This window comes from Grammomys surdaster, unplaced genomic scaffold, assembly GCF_004785775.1.
Source record: "Grammomys surdaster isolate TR1022 unplaced genomic scaffold, NIH_TR_1.0 130, whole genome shotgun sequence".
Lineage (NCBI taxonomy): Eukaryota > Metazoa > Chordata > Mammalia > Rodentia > Muridae > Grammomys > Grammomys surdaster.
Genome location: NW_021604588.1, coordinates 16,125,236 through 16,146,648, shown reverse-complemented (window position 1 = coordinate 16,146,648; position 21,413 = coordinate 16,125,236). Strand labels below are relative to the sequence as shown.

General features: G+C 44.5%; 1 protein-coding gene across 1 annotated transcript in view; it reads right to left on the bottom strand.

Moving 5' to 3' along the window:
- Positions 1 to 21,413, bottom strand: part of Dusp10 (dual specificity phosphatase 10) — a 39,252-nt gene that overhangs the window by 17,109 nt on the left and 730 nt on the right. Inside the window, exon 2 of the mRNA XM_028759529.1 lies at positions 18,943 to 19,794. Within this exon, the coding sequence (XP_028615362.1) occupies positions 18,943 to 19,753 (811 nt within the window). The 5' untranslated portion in view covers positions 19,754 to 19,794. The remainder of the gene's footprint in view (positions 1 to 18,942; positions 19,795 to 21,413) is intronic.

Below are 21,413 nucleotides of genomic sequence, written 5' to 3'. Positions count from 1 at the left end.
TAATCAATCATTCTGACTTAATGAGAACTCCATAAAAACTCAAAAGAACAAGGTTTGGAGAGCTTCCAGATGGCTGGGCCATGTGGAAGTGACTGGAGGGACAGTGCCTACATATGACACAAGACCTGCTTGCCCCTTCCCACATGTTGTCTTACACATCTCTGCTGTTTGCCCATTCATGTATACACTTTATAATATCCTTTATAATAAGCAAGGTCACTAAATGTTTCTCCGATTTCTGTGAGCTGTCATGGCAAATTAATCAAATCTAGAGAATGAGTTCTAGAACTTTCATTGACAGCTAGTTGGTCAGAAGGGCAAGTGACACTCTGGGACTTACAACTGGTACAAGGAGTTGGGGAGTTCTGGTATATTTGGGCCTTTGGCCTGTGGGATCTTACATGATTTGTGTGAAATGTTAGGACATCCTGCTACTGTCAGCTGAGGAATTATTCGAGGGATAAAAGAAACCTTCTCAGAACTATTCAGTATGGGGAGGGTGCAGGGGTCTGATGTCTGTTCCCATAACAAAATAATTGAGGCTGAATACAAAGACAGGAGATTCGTTTAGTCCCCAAGTTTAGAGACTAAAACTCTAAACAGTAAGGCACCACCTCTGGTGAAGGTCACCTTGGCTATGTCACACCATGATGGGTGGCATCAGAAGTGGAATGAGGAATAAGGGGGACAGAAAACCAGGGTAACAGCAGCACTGGGCTGCCCACTTCTTTTCTCATCTTTATATATATATATATATATATTTTATAATGACTCTCTCAGGTTTCCACAAAACCAGTCCCATTCTCTTCCAAGGTCAGTGCCCGAGGTCAGTTGACTTCCTATGAGGTACCACAACATCACCATGTTGAGGAAGACATTGTTTCCAAAACACTTGAGGGCCACATTCCACCATATCCTAACCATAGCAGAGCAGATAGCTTTGGTTTCCTCTGAGACCCATGCACAGCTCAGCAACTGTGGTCTCCTAGAAGGGCTCTTCCTTTAACTTCTTGGCCATATATATATCACTGCATTTTATTATCTTCAGAACATCTGCTACTATCTGAAATCATCAACATAGTTTTGTTTTTTATTATTGCTAAAAAGTGGAGCCCAGGAAATCAAGGGTGTTATTAGGAAGCGGGGTATGTCTGCTCAAGGTGCTGGTGGCAGGCTGCCCCATGCCTCTTTGGTACAGGCTCGGGAAAGCTGTTTGGCGTTTTCAGATCCTACTTTACTTCTGGGTAAAGTAGAGCATCAATGGGCAACAGAATTGATGCAATAATTAAATGAACCACTACTAAATGAGTTATTCAGAGAAATTGTATTCATTCAGTCTGTACCGTCTGCTCTAAATAGCAAGTGCTCGTTTAAATATTTTTAGATGAGATGAACATCGGAATGAGCCAGAAAGGGCCATTAATTATGTGTTGTTCCGCATTGTGCTAGGGATTTGGGAGATTAAAAATAGTCCCCAAAGATAAATCTAATTGGAGAGAAAAGAAGAGATGAGGATGAGGAAACATTAGAAAAACTGTAGCAAAGTGTCGACACCAGAATGTTCTGAGAACACTGGGAGATGGCCTGGATGATACCACAGGCCACATCTCATGCAAGCAGGTGCAGGAAAGATGAACTCTGCTGGTCCTAGGCTGAGGAATAGGCAAAGAACCAGTTGCAGGACCTTACATGTGACAAATAGGCCCGTAGGTGGGGTTAAAAACAAGATCTATCATACTTGGTGGCCTCTTGCCCCTCTCTCCTCTCTAGCCCCTCCCTCCTCTCTCATGCTCCAGTCTCTGGACATCCTTTATGAGCAGCGCTGACAGAGGTGGGTGAAAAAAAGTTGTGAGGAAAATGTCACAAGGGACACACAGGCTGAGGGAGGTGGGGAAACAGGCCCTGAATTCAGGTCAGTATGCATTCATGAAATACTCACAGTGGGGCATAGAGCTCTGTCCCAGGCATATGCCTAAGAAAGGTCTGGTTTGGCCCTCAGACCTGGCAGCAGCTCTTCCATTTAAATAGGGTCACAGATACTTTGGACAGGGTCTTCCCTGACTCAGTGGCTCCATTTCTTCCACAATACCAGATCTACAATCAGGCATTCCCTCTTATTATTAACTCTGAACTGGCTGGCTGGTTATTCACATTTGAGGTCACTTAAAATCACATTATCAAAGACATGGAGAGACAGCTCAATGGGTAAAATGCTTACTGGGCAAGTATGAGAATGGGCGTTCAGATCCCAGCACTCACAGAGGAATCCAGCCATCCCGAGGAGGCAGAAACAGGAGAATTCCAGGGACTCACTGGACATACCAGGCAAGCACAGGAACACAAACACACAAGAGCATGCATGCACAAGTCACACACATAGACACCCACATACACACACAAATAAAAATAAATAAGATACTGGGATTATACCCTAAGAGCTTTTACTTCAACAAGAGTTTCCTCTCCCCTGAAAAGGATTCTAACATTCCCTAGCTCTCTCACGGGACTGTAATGCATATCTGTGTCTTGAAAAGTGCACTCTGAACCCTGTAGTCCACAGGAAGGCAAATATTTGGAAGTACCATGGGGGAAGGGATCACCCAACTTTGGGGCTTTTAGTCAGTTCTGATCACCTGTCTATCTCTTTTAGAAACTGAGACTGGCATTCCACCCACACCCCCACACGCATCCCTACCCTCACCCTCACTGAGTGGGTGGGGAGCTACTGACACCCTCAGTGAAAGCTGCTGTCAGTTATTTGACTGGACTATCACCACCATTAAATCTCTAATGAGCAAGCCTGTGTTGGTGACAGAGTGTGAAGCACCCAGAGCCAGACCAGGTTAAACAGATTTCAGATCTTACAACTCTTAGGACTCTCTGTTTCATTCCTGTTTCTTGTAGGACCCTTCCCTCCAAGTAATGAAAATTTTCTCTTCTCTTCTCTTCTCTTCTCTTCTCTTCTCTTCTCTTCTCTTCTCTTCTCTTCTCTTCTCTTCTCTGCTCTTCTCTTCTCTTCTCTTCTCTTCTCTTCTCTTCTCTTCTCTTCTCTTTCCCTCCCCTTCCCTCCCCTCCCCTTTCTTTTTCTTTTTCTTTTTTTTTTTTCTTTTCTCTTTTCTTTTCTTAGAAACCCACCTTCCAGGGTGGCCCTATCACATGCCTAGAGAAGTCAAACTTTCTAGGAGCTGGTGACCTAAGAAGGTTTTGCTGGACAGGACTAGTCTGAGCATAGCTAAAATGTAATGGCTAGCAGGACCATGGAGGGAGACCTTGTCTATTTTAAGCCAGGAAGGAGAAAGCAAAACAAAATAGACAAAAAAAACAAAAAACAAAAAAAAACATACAAGATCATGACTAAAATATCCAAACAGGGGTGTCCACAGAAAAGGCATTGATGGATTTAATACCGTATTTATGAAACACAGTAAGACACACCATGGGTATGAATCCTAACAATGCAAATGACCAAATAATGCAAATCCCTCACGTAGGGTTTTCCCATACATCAGTTTCCTTACTGGAACAAAGTATCAACATCAATATTCAAGAATTTCTTGTAAGAAAGAGGCCAGCATGCTAAGCCACCACATCCCTGAGGTGACACCTAGGAGTTGAAATTGAGGAGGCCCTCAAAGGTGGGAAAGTCTTGGGCCTAGAAATATCGCAGGTCTGCCTGCTGACACGGAAGCCTTGTAGTCTAAAGCAGTCTTCCTAAGACTGTATCATTTTGTAAGACTAGAGTGAGGCCTGCCTGTTGTCACCAAGGAAGTGGGGTTAGGGAAACAATCGAGTCTTGCTATCTTACCAAGTGCTGTGATGTTCTCTTACCACCAGGGCCTTCAAGCGGACACTGGGTGCTTTAAATCTCAGAATACTGCAGTGCAGCTCGGACACAGCTCTGACAATAGAGACTCTAAGGTTGACTCTTGTGGAAGTCCACAGTCCCCACCAAGGTTGCTCTCACTGCCAAATGCCAGTTACAAGTGCAGTGTCTCTCAGGCCTGTGACACCTCTGATTAAAAGTCCTCAGTTCTATGCTTCCCCAGAACACCCGGGGTTCAAGAATCCACTAGGATGATCTGATAAGCTCTGGAAAGCGCTTTTGTTTGTGCTAATGGCTTTACTAGGAAGGATGCAAACAGGGGCCAGCAAACTGAAGCTGCACACAGTGTAGGCCTGAGTATCCCAAACTGTGTACTTCTGTGTTCAGTCGTGTGACATGAAGACACTCCACCCTGCTGGTATGTCCCTGTGTGCAAGGAAGGTGCCTGCCTGAGCTTCAGAGGCCGGGCTTCTATGTTAGTGTTTCATTAGGTGCAATTGGAATTGATTCATCATCAGCCCCGTGACTGAACTTAATCCTCAGTCCAGCTTGCCTCTTCTGCAGAGGTTGGCTACATTCCAAGCTTCAGGGCCAGTCATAGGGCTGGCCCTTTTGATAGATGACCAGCTTGTCCCCTGAGTCATCTCATTAACATAAACTCAGGTGTGAGCCAAAGGCTCCACAGAAGCAACTCGGGCACTCTTATCTCAGTAGATTCCAGAGGGTGAGAGGTCATCTCCCACAACTCAGGGACAGAGGGCAGAAAAAAAATCAATTTACAAGTCCATAGTCATAAATACTTTGGACCTGGGAGTCGGCCATGACTTCAGAGTGACTCTGAGTGACTCTGTGAACCACTCTCAGCCTCTCTATTTTCTCATCTAGAAAAAACTAACAACTTATCATTACACAAAGATAGGCCTCACTGGATAGAAACGTCAGCAAGCTACAACATGGCAAGATTATTTGTCTAGTCACTACACTGAACGACATAAAGGGAAACAGGCTAAAATCAACACTAATAATATATTTGACCAAATTATGATTTTAACACTCAACTAAGTCTTTCACACCACAACCCATGAAGGGTTTTTGAAATCTGAAATGTATGATTCAGAACTGCTTCGACTCGCTCTGGTGACCAGAGTCAGACAGGGCATAGCTGCCAAGAGGCTCAGGAAGAGCTCATGTCCCCATTCAATGAGTCCCTGCTGAGTGCCAAAGTCATGGCTATCTGGCCATGTTAACAGAAAGGAACATGTGTTTGTATGTGCATACATGCATTCACATGGACAGTTAGTGACCAATAACAAAAACTGACGATTCTACAAGCTACATTGTACCAGAAAGTGAGCTATCTTCCTCATAGATGTGAAACAGCCACTCTTTTCTTCAGAAAAGAACACTCCAATCCATTATCTGTAGAGAGTTTTGTTCCCAAGCCCGCATGTCACATGAGCACATACTTCAATCCTTACAGAATCAAGTAGCCATGGATAAAGGCACCATGTGGCCAGATGCAGAAGGTCCGAGAGCTCTGAAGAGCTCTGGAAAGGTAAGGAAGAGAAGCTGAATGAAGGAAGGAGCTGGGGCCTACTGAGTCACAAAATGATGTTCATGGTCCTCAAGGGCTGCTTTCAGAGTCACAAGCCCAACACCAGTCAGTCACATCCATCCAGGAACTCCACTTCACAGTGTGGAAAAGCTGTACACAGAGAACCAGGAAAACAGTAGCTCTTAGAAGATGAGTGTCAAGGTCATTATTTGGGCAGCTTTGGAGCATCTTTTTCCAGAAGATGTGGATGGTGGGCTGCGGAGATAGCCCAGTAGTTAAGTACAAGCAGCAAAAGCATGAAGATGTGAGGTTGCAGTCCTCGGCAACTACATAAAAGCCAGATGCAGTGGTACACACCTCAGGGGTTGGCAAAGACCTTAGAGTGGGGTTCACAAGCCTACTAGTCTAGCCCAGGTGTGACCTAGGGTTCAGTGAGAGAGCAAGTCTCAAATGTAAGTCAGAAATCAGGTGAGATGGCTCGGCCAGTTAGGGCATGTTACACACGTGTGAGTGCCTGAGTCTGATTCCTGGAGCCCAGAGTGAAGGGAGAGAACAGACTCCTGAAAGTTATCCTCTTATCTTCACAGGTAGAGTGCACAAACATGTGTGCTCACACTTGCTCACACGTGCACACACACATACATACACACACACACACACACACTTACATGTACAAAGCCATAAGACAGAGTACAGAGCCAGACATGCAATTCTGACTCTAGGCCTTTATACATTTATACAAACACACATGGACACACACACACCTTCATCAATCTGAAAGCTCAATGCCCGTTGATGCTGGTACTTCACAGTCATATCCCCTACTTGTGGCAAGGCTGCCAGGCACCATCATCTGGCATCTCTCTACTTCCACGAAAGCTCATCACCATGGACTGGGCCTCCAAGCTCTCCTTCAGCTAAGAATAAAGAGACCCATGGAATAAGTGCAGCCATAGTGGATTTTACATGACATGCAAAATTCATTATAGTAAGTTCAACCCCACATGTACTTTATCAAGGAAGACAAGCTAATTATCTGCTAGAGAATTAACTCCAATTTAAAGGGCATTTTACCTTTGCAAAAGAGAACTGATGGGAATTCTTCCCATTCTGATTATATTCATGGTTCTGTGTTTCTGAGTTTGCTTAAAGACTTTGGGGACCTTAGTGGACCTAAAAAATGGGACATGGGGGAAATAGATATATATACTTAGCATCTCACAGAGTCTAGCTTTTTTCTGTTTGAACTGACGTTTCAGTGTGTTTTATTAAGGCCAATGAGATATCTGGGAGGGCAAAGGCATTTGCTGCCAAGCACGATAACCTGAGATCCTGGGACCCACATGGTGAAAAGTGAGAACAGAGTCTCACAGGTTGAATTCTGGCCTCCACACTTGTGCTGTGACCGACGTATACACACACACACACACACAAACCCCAAAGGTAATAATGTGTTTTATCAACAGTGTAATACTATGAGTGATTCAGAGAGCGGATTGTTTGTAGCCCTAGCTAATCTTCTAGTTCCATAGAATATCTGGCTGCTTGGGGCTTCCAAATTGTCTCATCATGCCCCACCCAAAGAACAAACCCAGGATCACAGCTCATGTATCAGATGACAGATGACACGCACACACAGGACTGAGCCAAGGGGCAGTGGGTCAAGGACAGGAACTTCCCTTCACACTGAGGACTTTGATTGGCAGCAGGATCTAAAAAGTGAAAGTGAATTAGGACAACAGAAAAGACAAATCCCAACAGGCTGACAACTAAGCATTCATTCCTCTAAAGGGGGTCAGAGTAAGACAGAGACACTTCAGAAGCAGGGGGTTCCCTCCAGACCTTGCCTGCATTTACGATCCTGGATATACATGTAACTTCCATTAAGAGGTCATTGGTTAAGCAGAATGTGGCCACCAAACAGATGGCAGCACTGAAGAAGAAAGTCTATGGTGACCATCCAGGAAGTAAGGAAGCCTGCATCATAAAGTGAAAATCAGCTAGAGTTTCTATATGAGACTCTCCAAAACATGCACATATATGGGTAAGGGATGAAGAGGGTATGTAAAACTGAAACCAGGGTGGCAGGGCAGGACCGGTAGATCTTTTTTTTTTTCCATTGTGAAATATTCTTAATGTTCTAACAGTAAGTGTATATTAACAGCTTTGACTAGCACTTAACTTTCTGCGGTTCTCTTAAAGAGAAATTGCAGGTATCTTTTCCAGCATAGCACCAATTCAGAAAAACAAAAGAACCTGTGTAGCCATCTGTCCATCTCACTGAAGTACTGACTCTTTTCCAAATATTGAAACAAGAAGATCCAGTAAGCAGCAAAGATTTTCCTATTGCTTTAGTACTGATGTCAGATCATTTTATGAAACAATGTTACTTAATAGTCCTCATTTAAAAAAGTAGATAGCTTATTACTATAACTATTTTATATTATAATTATGGTAAGTTTTTAATCAATATCAGCTTTTGTAGGCCAGACATCGTTTACTGTACTTAAATAAACAACTATTTAGTTTATCGCCTTCATCCCTCACCCCCATCCCACGTGAACATCATCATCTCCATTCTCACAGATGTGGCAACTAAGGCACAGAAAAGTTCCCTGGTCCAAGTGTGAAATGACAAAATCAAAACCCCAAGTCATCATCTGCCCTGGAATATTGGCTCCTAACGACCAACTTCCACTTCCTCTGAAGAGAATATGTGCATTTACAATAGCAAGGTTGAATATGTTATAAGGCAAGGCAGAATAGCTTCACCAAACAGCCCAGGAGGGTCAGGTCTGGTGGTGCATGACTGGAGCCTCGGCAGACAGGAAGTAGACGCAGGAGGTCATCCTCAGTAACAGTGAATTCAAGACCAGCCTGGGTTACACGAAACCCTGTCAAAAAGAGACAGTGGAAAAAAGAAGTCTCCGAGTAGGGGAGGGAGAGTGGAGAAGGGACAAGAGAGGAGAGGGGACCTGAGTTGTTTGGGGTGAGGTGATAATACCTTACAGTCGGCTTTTGAGTTTCCATATTTCCAATATGTGAAGCTGGGTGCCTGATACTGAGACAGGAGCCTGCCTAAGAGCATGCTGTTCTCTAGACAGGCTCCTGAGGTCACTTAACTACCCACCCACACCCAACTCCTAGTAGTATCTCAGCCTTGGTCTACATGAGGGTAGAACAGACCAAATGGAACAGAAAAGGAAAGGTCAAAACCCAGCAACCAGGGAACAGTCGGGTGGTGGGTCTGTGGGTTTGTCTCAGAGGATTCCATTTCTCAAAGCAAGATGACGGCCTACTAGACATCCAGGGTTTACACACAGGATGGAAAATTTGTACTTAACATCCCAATCCCCACTAACCAGACAGCAAAAGCCAGAGATCTGAGCACTCAGGGATGGAGTCACAGGGACAACCACATCTTCTGCTGACTCATTCTTCCTGGCTTTACACCTGCCTTTCTTCTCCTGCATCTAGTTCCCACTACGGACAGTGGGATATAGTAATACTTAACACCTTTATATCTATATTATTAAGGTTCCAGACATTTAAACATATACTAATTAGAAGCTCCATCATAAGATGCCTATGTTCACCATGTACCAGGTCAAGGGCCTGAATCTCTGAATCTAAGCCAATGATATTCTGAAGACACAGGACACTAACAGTACGGAAGTGCTTCATAAATACCAGAAATAACATCACCATTTCAAAGGTTTCTCTAATTGTGTTACTAAAAACAAAACAAACAGAAAACCAAAACCTTCTGACACATTACACATACATTAAAGTTTCCAGAGTCTGAGATATAACCCAGGTACAGATCCCTTGCAAAGTCAGCGTTAAGGACAGAGCAGGACACTTAAAAGCCACTGAAATTTTCACTTGAGGACAGCCAAGGAATTGGGGGAAGGGAAGTTGTATTTAATGGAATGCACTTCCAACACAATACACTAGTCAAGGAGACCTAAGGCCCATCTTTAAATAGGAATGTGATCAGGCTGAAAGGTGCTTAGACTTGAAATCAGAAGAACAGTTTTTGTGTTTGCCCATCTTCCGGGGCCTCCGCTGTCATGCCAAGTGCCCCGTCACCAAGCACACATCCCACCCCTGGGCTTTCCTCCTCTTTTGTTTTTTTTTCTTCAGGGCAACTGAAGTGAGGAACAACTGGAATCCAGTCAAAGACTGGAATAGTACATTAAAATATTGTATTGAGAGAATCATATGACTCATTCTTTTCAAGATCTTAACCGTTTTTTTTCAAAGTGATTTCTTTATAAGCATGGAAGTACAAAACCCAAGAAAATGGTCGTCTTTCTTCAGTAACTGTCCTCTAAGAAGTCTGCACTAACCATTTCAAGACGGAAGCAGTGCAAACAGCCCAGAACTCGAGCCTGAGGGTGGAGTCTGCAGCTGTCACCTGATCTTCAGGTTATGACTACGCTCCCCCTTCCCTCAACACGTACACATGCCTCCTGCCCCCTCCTCCATCTGATTTATTTTTCTTCCTCTCTCTTTCCAGTAGCAACATCTGGTACTATTTAGTGCAGTGGTGGTGGATCTTGGAGCCATGATTCAAACGGTGTGAGATTGTTCCTTCCATGGAATAAATAGAAGGCATTGAACTAGGCAGTAATGCCCTACCCTTCATGGTGCTTCTTACTTCAGACACAAGATAAACTCACATGGGCCTGACACCAGCCCTGGATCAGGCGTGTTTCTTCTACATACTTGATATTAGGAGTGGACAACAGACACCCAATGGGGTCCTACTCCCTGTGTAAGACAAGAAGCAAACCCTTTCTGGAAACACAAAGAACAGCTGGACTTGGTTTGTTTTTCCATGAAATTCAAGTCTGGGGTGGGGCTTCAAGGAGGCTTCTGTCATAAATAAAACATTAAAGAAGTCAGATCATGTACTGAATCTACACCGACTCTCTCTTTGTAAAAGCACTTCTTCTTTGCCAGGGCAGAACACGGACTGATGGCTTGCTACTGATGTGTTTAGATGCCAAGCTGACAAGAGACAGATCTATGGTCGCTCATCTTCATTGTCAACTTGACTGGATTGAAACTCAGCAGGAATCATATCTCTGATGTGTCTATAAGAATGTTTCAAAAAGATGTAATGGTCCCACCTCATAGGCTGGGGTCTACCCCAAATTAAAGAGGGAGAAAGTCCGATGAACCCAGACAAGAGTAAACATCCTCATGTTTCTGTCACCAGGGCTTCCTCAACATGATGGGCTTTCCCCGTCAAACTGTAAGCCAGAATAAAACCTCCCTCCCTTAGCCTGCTTTCCATTGGGAATTTCATCACAGCAGTAAGAAGAACAACAAATGCTTAGGAGGAAACTGCCTTTATCTCCTGTGGAAGTTCCAAGCAGGCACAGTTGATTTCCTCTGCAAAGGAAAATCAACCTTCCTTTTCTTTAAGCCACATACAATATGGGTCCTTGCTGGTGGAAGGGAAATACAAACTTACTAACTTTTAAGGAATGGTATTTGACGTAGATATATTCTGAAAACAGACATAATGCCGAGATTTTATTCTTAGGTTCTGGACGAAAACATCTATATTTAAAAAAAAAAAAATCATGATTAAAAAGCACTAGCAAGCTGAATGTAAAATTTACCCTTCATTTATTTTACAATAAAAATTTGTTTTAAGGCAGGGGCTCAACTGTCGACAATAGACTTTGAAAATAAATGCCCGCTCATTGTTCGCCTCTTTAATTTTTCTCAATTAGTGAGATCAGAATTTAAATCGGTAGCACATATGGTATACAGTAAATGTAGTCAATGAAAAGTTACAGAAGAGGGATTGTGAAGGGACCTAGAATCAGCAGAAAGAAAAGTAAGCAGGTGACCCTGTGAAGGACTACTTGACTAGTTTAAGTTGGAAAGGCTCACCCTAACTGTGGGTATCACCATTCTTGTGGGGTGGGGCCCCAGACTGGAGAAAACAAAGAAACCAAGCTGAGTGCAACTGCCCATGCCTCTCTGCTTCCTGGCTGCAGACACCATGGGACCAGCTGCCTCAAGTTCTCTCCACCACATCCTCCCTCCACGGTAAACTGTATGTCCCTTTAAACTGTGAGTCAAAAGAAACCCTTCCAGCTTCTGACTGGAGCATCTTCTCACGGTAGCAGCACAAAGAAACTCATTCGGGGATCTTCGTCATATAGGGGAAACAGCAAAGGCTTTAGAACCAATGAGAGCTATGCTTTCATCCTAGCCTCAAACCTCAGAGTGGCCCTTGAAAATATTTTTAAAAATTAATAGATAAAAATCAGCCAGAACCTTGTCTCTAAAGCACTGTTGACTAGCCTGTTTACTTCGTGTGCCCGTTTTCTCACAAGGGGCACACGGTGAAATTAAACACAGGTCTTGTTCCTATCAGAAACATGTCCAAACAGTTGAGGCTCAAATGACTCTGCTACACAGAGGGGCCCTGTCTGCCCCAACTTCAGCGGCAGAAAGAGGATGTAATATTTCCCTTTCCGTTAAAAACAACAAATCATTTCTTTGCAGGCTGCAGCCTTGGAAAGAAATTCTGTAAGCCCTTAGTGTACTTAGAGAAAGCTAGAAACATTCTCAAAAAAAGAAAGCAGAGAAAACAGCACAAAGATACTTAGCGGAATAACATCTCCTGAAGATAAACCATCCCCCTAAACAAGCTGGGGGGCGGTGCATGGGGAGGGGATGAAGAAGACACGTGGTTGCCCTCAGGCACACACAGTCTAAGGCTCTGATGCTCTCTTCCTTACTTTTAGACAGCAAACACTGACAGAACATATTCTCCAACTGCACACAGTGCTTCACACACAGAAGGGACTATTACCAGTTATGAGACCTATGGTCTAACCCCTCTACCTACCAGCTTGTACTACCATGATGCTACCTGCCAAAGAGCTGTTAGTATCTGAGATACTGAACTGTAGTGGTTTTGGTTTTTGTTTGTTTGTTTTTGCTTTTGGTTTGTTTTTGTTTTTTTGTTTTTTGTTTTTTATGTTTGTTTGTTTGTTTTTGCATACAGCTCTGGGAATCAAACCTATGCCCTTGCATCTGCTGAACAAGTACCCTACATTTTGATAGCCCTGTCCCAGCCCTTTATTTGGATGTACCTTGGCATATTTTTTTATGCACTTCCTTAAAATATTAAATTCCTAAGAAAATGGAATTAAATCAATGCTAATAGTTGGCCCATATTCCAGGACCTAGATAAAATCTCAACTATAAGGTACTGGTTGCCAAAATCCTTTGACTTAAGTCTTTTTTTGTTCTGGATGAAAACTTGAAGACCAAAAAGGTACTAGTATTCAAAATGACTGGATTATTTTATTTCATGTCTTACACTATTCATGGGCTGCTGCTGCTGCTATGTGGTAATAATGTACACGCATACATCAGTCTATGGACCTGGCAAGACCTATTTTAGCACCAAGGACCAAGGCTCTGAAATTAATCATGCATGTGACCTTGGATTAGTCATAAACCTCTCCAGGACTTATTTCCATAACTGCATAACGAGCTTGAACTAGATCAATGGTTTTCCAATTTCCCTGTGCAAGAGAATCATTTGGGGAGCTTTTCAGAACCTTGGCATGTGTGCAGGCTGTACCCTAGACCAAATGAATCAAAATCTTTGTTCAGGGAACGGGGTCAGGGGGAAATAACCTGAGCACCAGAGACTGTCAATCAGCCACTAGTGACAGCATAGAACCAACAACCTTCCAGAGCTGATGAGAAGACCGCTGAGGATCAGAATTTCTATCCTTAAGCTGGACATGGTGGCACATGTCCATAATCCCAGCATTTGGGAGCAGAAGGAAGATGAAGGCTGCAAGTTTAAGGCTAGCCTGAACTCCACAGTGACTCTGTCTCAAAACAAAAGCAAACAGAATATCTTTAGTGTCTAGTTAGTTATTTGGTACCAAAGTGGATGAAGTTACCTAAGCACTATTGTGTGGCCATAATTTATGCCCAAACTGTTTTCCAGGTATCTTGGAGAAGGAGATGATGGCTGGTCACAGCTGAGAAGATCTGAGGAAATACGGACTACTACAGAGGCCTCCCCATGTCCTCTGAGGGTCTCTGCCCAGCGACCTCTTCTGCCCTAGCCATCTCATCAGACCACCTGGTGGGTTGGGGCAAACAGACTAAGCAGGGAAACACACCTAGTCACCCTTCTCCTGACTCATGTCTACCACCACCACACTGCCAAGAGTTTCCTGAACTCACCTTTTGACAACCCAGGTGGCTGATCCCAGTTCAGTTCAACCCAGGTTGGTTCATAGATCTGACCTGCTAATGACCCAGAGACCTGGGTTAGACCAACTTGCCCTTTCCCTCTATTTAAGTTGTGAGAGCATCTCAAAGGCCAGGGGCCTGGCTTAGCTGGATGGACCACTCTTTACACACCTACTCATTACCCCAAACCAGGAAGAACTATCTACTCACACAACAGGACAAGCCTAAGCCTCTGGGAGGTCACCATTGAGGGGTCACACAAACTCTAGAAGCACACGCGCTGCAGTGTCATGGGGAAACCTACCTGTGAGGAGCAGAGGGGTAAAGATAGGGACAGAGGGACGTAGTGCTCGTCTGTTTGTCTTTCACTTAAACTGCAATGAGGCAAGGAGGGCAGGCAAGGCTGTGGTCCTTTGGGGGAACATTCAGGACCCACTCCAAGAAACGAGCAAGCATCAGCTCTTCTTCCCTCACACTCCAGCTCCTCTCTGGCACTCAGGGTTGCAGCAGCCCACACCCCTCCTCCCTCCACCTACCCTTTTATAGTCAGACTACAATCCTCCTTCCAAAAATAAATCGAGGAGCAGCCAGAGGAGACAAAGTTGAAAAGTTTTAGACTTTCGTTATTCTATCCAGGACGTTAGCTGGACAGATTTATCATTCCATTTTCCTAAGCTCCCCTACAAATAAATAATTCTAGGGTATGCCCAAATTACTCAGCCTCTTGACCCAACATGTTTTTGCAATTACTTGGCACAACTGTATGCTACTTAAATTAGGTAACAGTCACCAGGTTATTTTTAGACCCTAGCAACACATACACACACACACCAGGCACACACACACCAGGCACACACACACCAGGCACACACACCCAGGCACACAGCTAGACCTAGGTTGTTGTACCCCCGGGAGAGAAGGGGACAAACTACCCTTTGACTGGCATATTTCAATGCACAGAAATACTGCCGAGCTCCATAGAGAGAGTGCTCAGCATGTATCCAGGCTCTGCTGAATACTTTGCAAGCCTTCCTGAGTGAACATCACAGGCGTAACTCCAGTGCCTTGTCTTCTTTTTACCAATGAGGAAGCCAAAGAACTAAAGGCTAAAGCAACTTGCCCAAGGACATCAAATGGAGGAACCTAGTGTCGTCAGGCCCACTGATCGCCATTCTTCCTACAATTCTGTACTTCTTCTGACAGATCTAATATTCGGCATGTAGCCTTGAGTACTAAACCAGGCATTCGGAATTACAGTTACAAGAATAAAATAAGTTTGCAAAGTAGATATGCCTTAAAAGAACAGACAGAGCAAGGAGGGATATATTACTCCCCGCAAAGAAAGCCGACTAAGAGGACTTTCCCAGGGTCTCTAGTTTCTTGGCGTAGCCATTTAGTCATGAAACTCTGCACTGCTTACTAATGAATATTTCAGAATCTATTTTGACTAAGGAAAACTGTGAGACAAAATTTGCTCTTTATTCAGGAGTCAAAAGGAAGGTTTACAAGCTTTGGGTGGGTATGTATAACATGAACTTACATATATTTTTACATACATGCCATCTTTACATTGAAAATAGTTCAAATGTGTTTGTATATTTTAATAAAAAATATTTCTAATATGAAAATGCATAGCGGAGAGTAGGGCAAAGGTTTTAGTGTAAATCTCACTCCCTTGCCTGACTCCTTCCCTTCGCATCAACCTTTCTAAGCTATTTCTCTGTCAGTCTTTTAAGTCCTTACCTGCTATCCCCACAACCCTTTCAAAAAGCCTCTGGCATAGAGCAGAACTATAGAAACCCACAGCAGACAGTCTACCATTGCTTTGTAAGAGCACATAGCAAGTACAGGCCTGGACTCTGGCGTTCCAATTGAACAGACAGAGATAGACCCTGAGGGGGGTTCTCCAGGAATGGGTGGAGGCTTCTCCTTAGACTCAAGACCCAGTCACTAACAGTGGCATTCCACAATTGAAGAACACTCCTGGGTAGGTATATGACACTAAGTATTTAGCTGGGGGGGAGGGGGAGGGAAATGTCAACACCACTCTATAAAATACTCCCAGCTCAATTAAATATATGACACTAGCTCTCAACATTGACTATAGCGTACAGCAAAGATTATTTCAGAAACAAAGAAGAGAAGACAAATAGGGGAAACACATGTTTAATCTGGTTGGTGATAAAGGTGTTCATTTTGAAACTTTTGATCGTAAAGGTTTAAAGGCCATGGCTTCTATGAGGGAGCAGTAGGAGACATGCCCTTCCCACATACATAAAGGACAAATAATTTCCCTGACCCCAGCAATGTTTAAAAAGGGTGGTAGCTTTACAGATGTGACAGCAGAACAGCACCTCTCATCTTATAAGGTCAAGGACTGTCGAGCCTCCTTCCTTAGGTTTGAAATCAAGTTACAGTTGATCAAAACAACCAACATTAGGTGGAAAAGGTTACGATTATTTCAAAGACAGAATCCCTAAAGACTTATTACTTTGGATCTCTCAGATGAGGTTGACCAGTAGCAAAGGTCTGGTGCCATATATCCTTTGGTGGGTAAGAATGAGCCAGAGACTACAGAGTCTCAGACCTAGGTCACAGCGGGGCGGGGACTATAAATTAGAACAGTAACTTAATCCCAGGGGCTTCTGTGCCTCTGATCAGTTTCGTCCCAACCTGACACTGCTTGACTAAAATGGCAACCCAGCCGCCACTGAGCTCGACAGGCAGCTCCAAAAATGGAGAACGTGGAATTGAAGCTGAGGGACATAAAAGTTGGAACGGGAGGGTAGCAACCGGTGTTTACAAACATGAATCAGAGTCTCAGACGGATCAGGCATCTTTGAGAAAAAAAAATTTTTTTTCTGAAAATAAATCAACAAGACCAACCATATAGTTTAACCACCTACCCCCACCCCAGCAGCCACAAGCTCCCTACAAAATTCACTCATTCCAAAATGGTACCATTCCCGCACTAGCTGAAATACAATCTTAGCTCACCAACAAGGTGAGTCCTAAAATAAACCTCAGAAGAGAACCCAGACCAGGATGGTCTGCTTGATCCACTCAAGAACCTAGGAGAAGCTACACACCATGCTTGTTGAGAGAAAAGCATCTCATCCTCCACCTCAAGGGCACTCTGAAACTAACCTCTGGTTTGATCAGAGAAGAGGAGAGCAGGGGACTCAGTGTCCCACCCCGCTTCTCTCTTCCCTAACTTCGTCCTGACTTTAGGCCATTCCTCCCAAAGGTACCAATTTAATAATAATAACAAAGTAGACGACCGGACCTTTACTCCTGAACTACATATTTTCAACCAAATTCCAAGATAATTGAAGGAAAATTCCCCCCAAAACTACAAATAACCCAACCTCTACCACCAGAGCGTCTTCTGAGCTGGCCGCCACGGTGTCGAACCAATCCGAAATGACCAGCTCTCAGCGCAGCTGCCCAGGGCGCCTGGTGGTGAGGTCAGCAGCGTGTCCAGCCCCGCCCCACTGAGGCAATCTTTACTCTGACACTGATGAGCAAACCCAGGCTGCAGGGATCCTCAGATATATCTATGGGAGAAGGGTAGAAGAATCCCTTCTCCCTCGGCAGTGCCCAAGAGAGAGACATTTCTCAGCAACTGATGGGCCATCCCTCACCCCACCAAGCTCCATAGCAAGAGACAGGAGAGATGCACACATTCTAATCAGTCCTGTGTTCGAATTTAGAGCCATCATAAACTAAGCTGTCTGCTTACTCTTCTTAGATGACATAGACCAAAAGGGCTGATTTTTACCAAACCTATCCCATCTACAAGAGAAAAAAAGAATCCCAAAAAGCAATTTGCTACAAGTGGGGAATTTGCAGATGATGTTTTATCATCTGTATTAAAAAAAAAAAAAAAAAAAAAAAGACAAAGCAAGATCGTGCCAAGAGAAGAGAAGCAGGCTAAAGCCACAGGGAGTTTCTAAAAGTCAACCCAACAAAAATTCAGAAGAACACAGCTACACACAGAATCCTGACATATTTGAGACTCCAAGAAAACTTACTGCCACCGCCATAACAGTTCCCAGAGCTTCTAGAACTGTGTAGAACTGTGAGTCCACATGCCCCACAGAAAGCTACATCTCTGTGACAGTTGTCCACAAAGGTGGCAAAGGATTAAAGTGGGAAGGGGCATTACTTAACAAAGATGATTAAGCCACATTCCTAAGAGCAAGGAAAATGCTTAGAGCTGTCCCACAAAGACAAATCCTAGCTCACTTCCCTAAGCAGCCTGTCCCAAGTTAGATGTGAAAAGCTTTCAAAAGAACCCAGCACCGCTGGAGATCAACAACCCTTCAGTGCTGGAGATGGGCCACGACACCCCACCCCACCCCACCCCCACACACAATGGTTCAAAACACAAAATGAAGATAGTTATCACTCTCCATCATGACTGGGTAGATATTATCAGAAGAGTGATTCTCAGAGCCCAAAAGCATAGTGTCGGAGGACAAAGATGAGCAAGTGGGTCATATGTACACGGTCAGGGCAACACTGTATGTTAGAAGCTCAAAGAAGACTGGATCATCATCTATTCATTTTGGGGGTTCCAGTCATCATAGTTATCCTACACTAGAGGAACGTGATGCATGCACGACTCCTTCTAGGGAAGAAACAGAAGCTAACTGTTGTCAGGTGACGTCAGAAAGACTAGTGTAGGGCAGTTCATATCTCTATCCTCTGGAGCTTCCTCAAAGGAATGGGTGGATTTGGAGAGAATTCACACTTTCAGTAAGGCTTTAAGATAAAGATGTGTTCCTTTGTTGAAGATGACTTTATAAGCAATGTGAAAATCAAGGCAATCAGGCGAGGAAACAGGAAGGGTTTCTCCCACAAAGGCCTGGCACCTGTAGATGCAGCCTCCTCTGGTCCATCAACATTTGTTAGGTCTTGAGAGACAAAAATTTTCCAACCCACTCACCAACTGAAATAGAGCTACCAGAGAAGGCGTGACTTGAGATGCCATCTTGATTGTACAAGGTGCCTTCTGCAAACCATCTCAAGTGAAATGTCTGAGGCAACACGAAGTAGAAACCAGATCAAAGCTGGGACTCAGATCTGGATTATCAATTGATTGCTACTTGGATTTTCTTAATATACTAGAATAATAAGAAAAGGGTAGAAAGTGAAGACAAGAAGAAAGGCTATTTTGGTTCATGGTCCCTAGGGGTAAGAGAAGGCTGCTGATTGTAAGAGAATCCCATGGGGGAACCTAGCCGATCAGGACAGGATTTGAGGAAGGAATGTCGGAGGGAGGGTGGTGTGAAGGGAGAATCATTACCTTTCAATACCAGGGGTTCTTTGCCTTCTCTCTTCAGGGACTCGAGGACTATGTGAAGTGGTTGGGATGGCGTCACACGGCTCGGCTCATTGGTATTCTCATCATAAACTATAATTTCTTTGGAAAAGATCCTCTTGAAAGAGTCTTTGCCTTCTCTACAGGAAATCAAGTCTAAGACAGTGATCTTGCCCTGCTGCAGCCTCCGCCGGCTGATCTTATCGGCACAGTTAATGTGGACAGCTCCTTGGATGTGACTCTTGTTGTACTCCATGAAAGGCCTGCAGTCAATGATGACAGGACCCTGGCTGGGCAAGTGACTCTTGCTGCATTTGGTCATCTTCTTCGCCAGGTCATTGGGGTAGATGATTTTGATGCTGGCTAGCTGCTTGGGAGTCCCTGACACGGGGCTACCCACCCCACCCGATGGACTTAAAGAGCCTGTATTCTCATTGTTGTTGACCATCTGGTTAACAGGGCAGGTGGTCGAGGTTCCTATGGTGGTGGTGGCAGTGCCAGCAGCAATGGCTTGAGTCTGGGCCTGATGATCCTTGTCGTAGGTTGCCACAGTGCAGCAGCTAGTGCTGCTGCATCCGCAATTCAGGGAGCGGGCAGAGCCGCTGGATGAGGGCATATACGTCAGATTCGCAGCCTTGAGGGTCACAACGGCGGTGGCAATGACAGGAGCCTGGCTACCACTGCCCGGGCTGGCAGAGCCAAGGTAGCTAGAGTCTAAACAAAGGTTGAGATCCTGAGGTCGGACAGGCCTGGACAGTGCCACTACTACCCTGTCGTCTAAAGGAGATGGAGGCATGAGGATGCTGAGAACTGACAATTCAAGAAGAACTCAAGAGTCTGTAAAGAAGGGGAAAAAAAAGAAACAAAGAATAAAGTCACATGACATCAAAGCCCGTCTCATCCAATCCCGGGGAAAGACCTCTGCATGTCTCTGAGCAAAGTCAAAGTCCTTCTAGGTGCCCTTGGTCATGATACTATCAAAGGCTAAACTCCACTTTGATATATTCAGAGAGGATACGTGCCTGAGGGAGCCCATCCATTTGGATGCTAAGTCAAAGGTTAAAATTGTTAGAAACAGTAAAAAGACCTCCTTTCATGGACCTGCATCAAAGTTCAGCCTTAGTGAAGGTACAGGCACAGAGGACTGGATACAGTGAAGGCAGACAGGGCGTCTCTTAGATTTACTCTGAGCCTCCTCTCCTGTGCAGAAGTCTATTTCACCTGTGATGGATGCATCTGTCCACCCTGGCATGTACTGTATTTCATTTCTTTCCCCAGAGCCAAGGCAAAGAGACAAGCAAGAACATTGTCGGAGCTCACAGAGATGCACAGAGATGCACAGAAATGCTTGGCAGCTACAATTTCATGAGGGCTAGATGTCAACCTCCTGCAAATCAGAAGGAATGTGTCTTCCTAAGTCAGTCTCCGTGGCTAGAAGCTAATCTTGCTTTCCATTCTGGTGAGTCCTTTGAAAATCTCAACATCACCCTATTTAAAGCTCACATTAGCCTCTTCCAAATCAAATCAAGCCATATGCCTGCCTTACACTGTGAACAACTGTCCAAAAACCAAGCCTCCAAAGGAGTCATGTCTGGGAACCTCAACCCAGGCTGACCCATGACCATGACCCATTCCTCTGTGACCCTACTCATCCTTATCTGTCTCTGTGCTGTGCCCCTAAGCAAATAACAGCTTGAGTTTCATTCGGGTAGTACAGACTTTGCATCTCCTCTGGAGTGGCAACTTTGTAAAAAATGTTTCAGCCCTATACTGATATTCTTCTTGGAAATAGTATGCATTCTGTGAGGGCAAGCTCACTTGTCCCTTTACCACAGACAGGCTAATTGAGAAGCTCAGAAGTAGTGCCCACAGGAGTTACCTCTGCCTCCTCCAAGGGTGCCTGCAATGGGTCACTTACCTCTTCCCCTAGGCACAAGGCCACTCTATAACATAGCAATTCTGACTCCTCTACTAGAGAAATCAAACCCCAAGCAAGAGTCACTCATCTAAACGAACTTTAAGAGCTGTCTGGAAAAACATCAAGAATCATCGGTCTATTCATGACCGTCACTGCTCTCTGAGACTGAGCCAAAGTGTCACCAGCGAAATCCACACACGCACACCCAGGAGCACGTACCCACCCGTGTAGGAATATCCCTACTGACTCGGGTTTCTCTCACCCACCTTTGGTTGGGAGCAAAGAATCCAACCTCTTGCCTCCCTCCCTCCCTCTCCCTCTGCCTCCCTTGCGTAGTATTTTTTTTTTCTGAGAGAGTACTATTCCAGAAACTGTAACTGTGTCCCAGCTGGACCATGAACGCAGTCAAAATCTTTGCTATTGTGTTACCTGGTAGGGGACATCTGGAATCAGTAGCCCATTCCCTAGGAAGGGGACCCAGGAACCACTTTCCAGAGACACAGGCTGGGACCCGTACCTCTACACTGTGCTGCTCGCA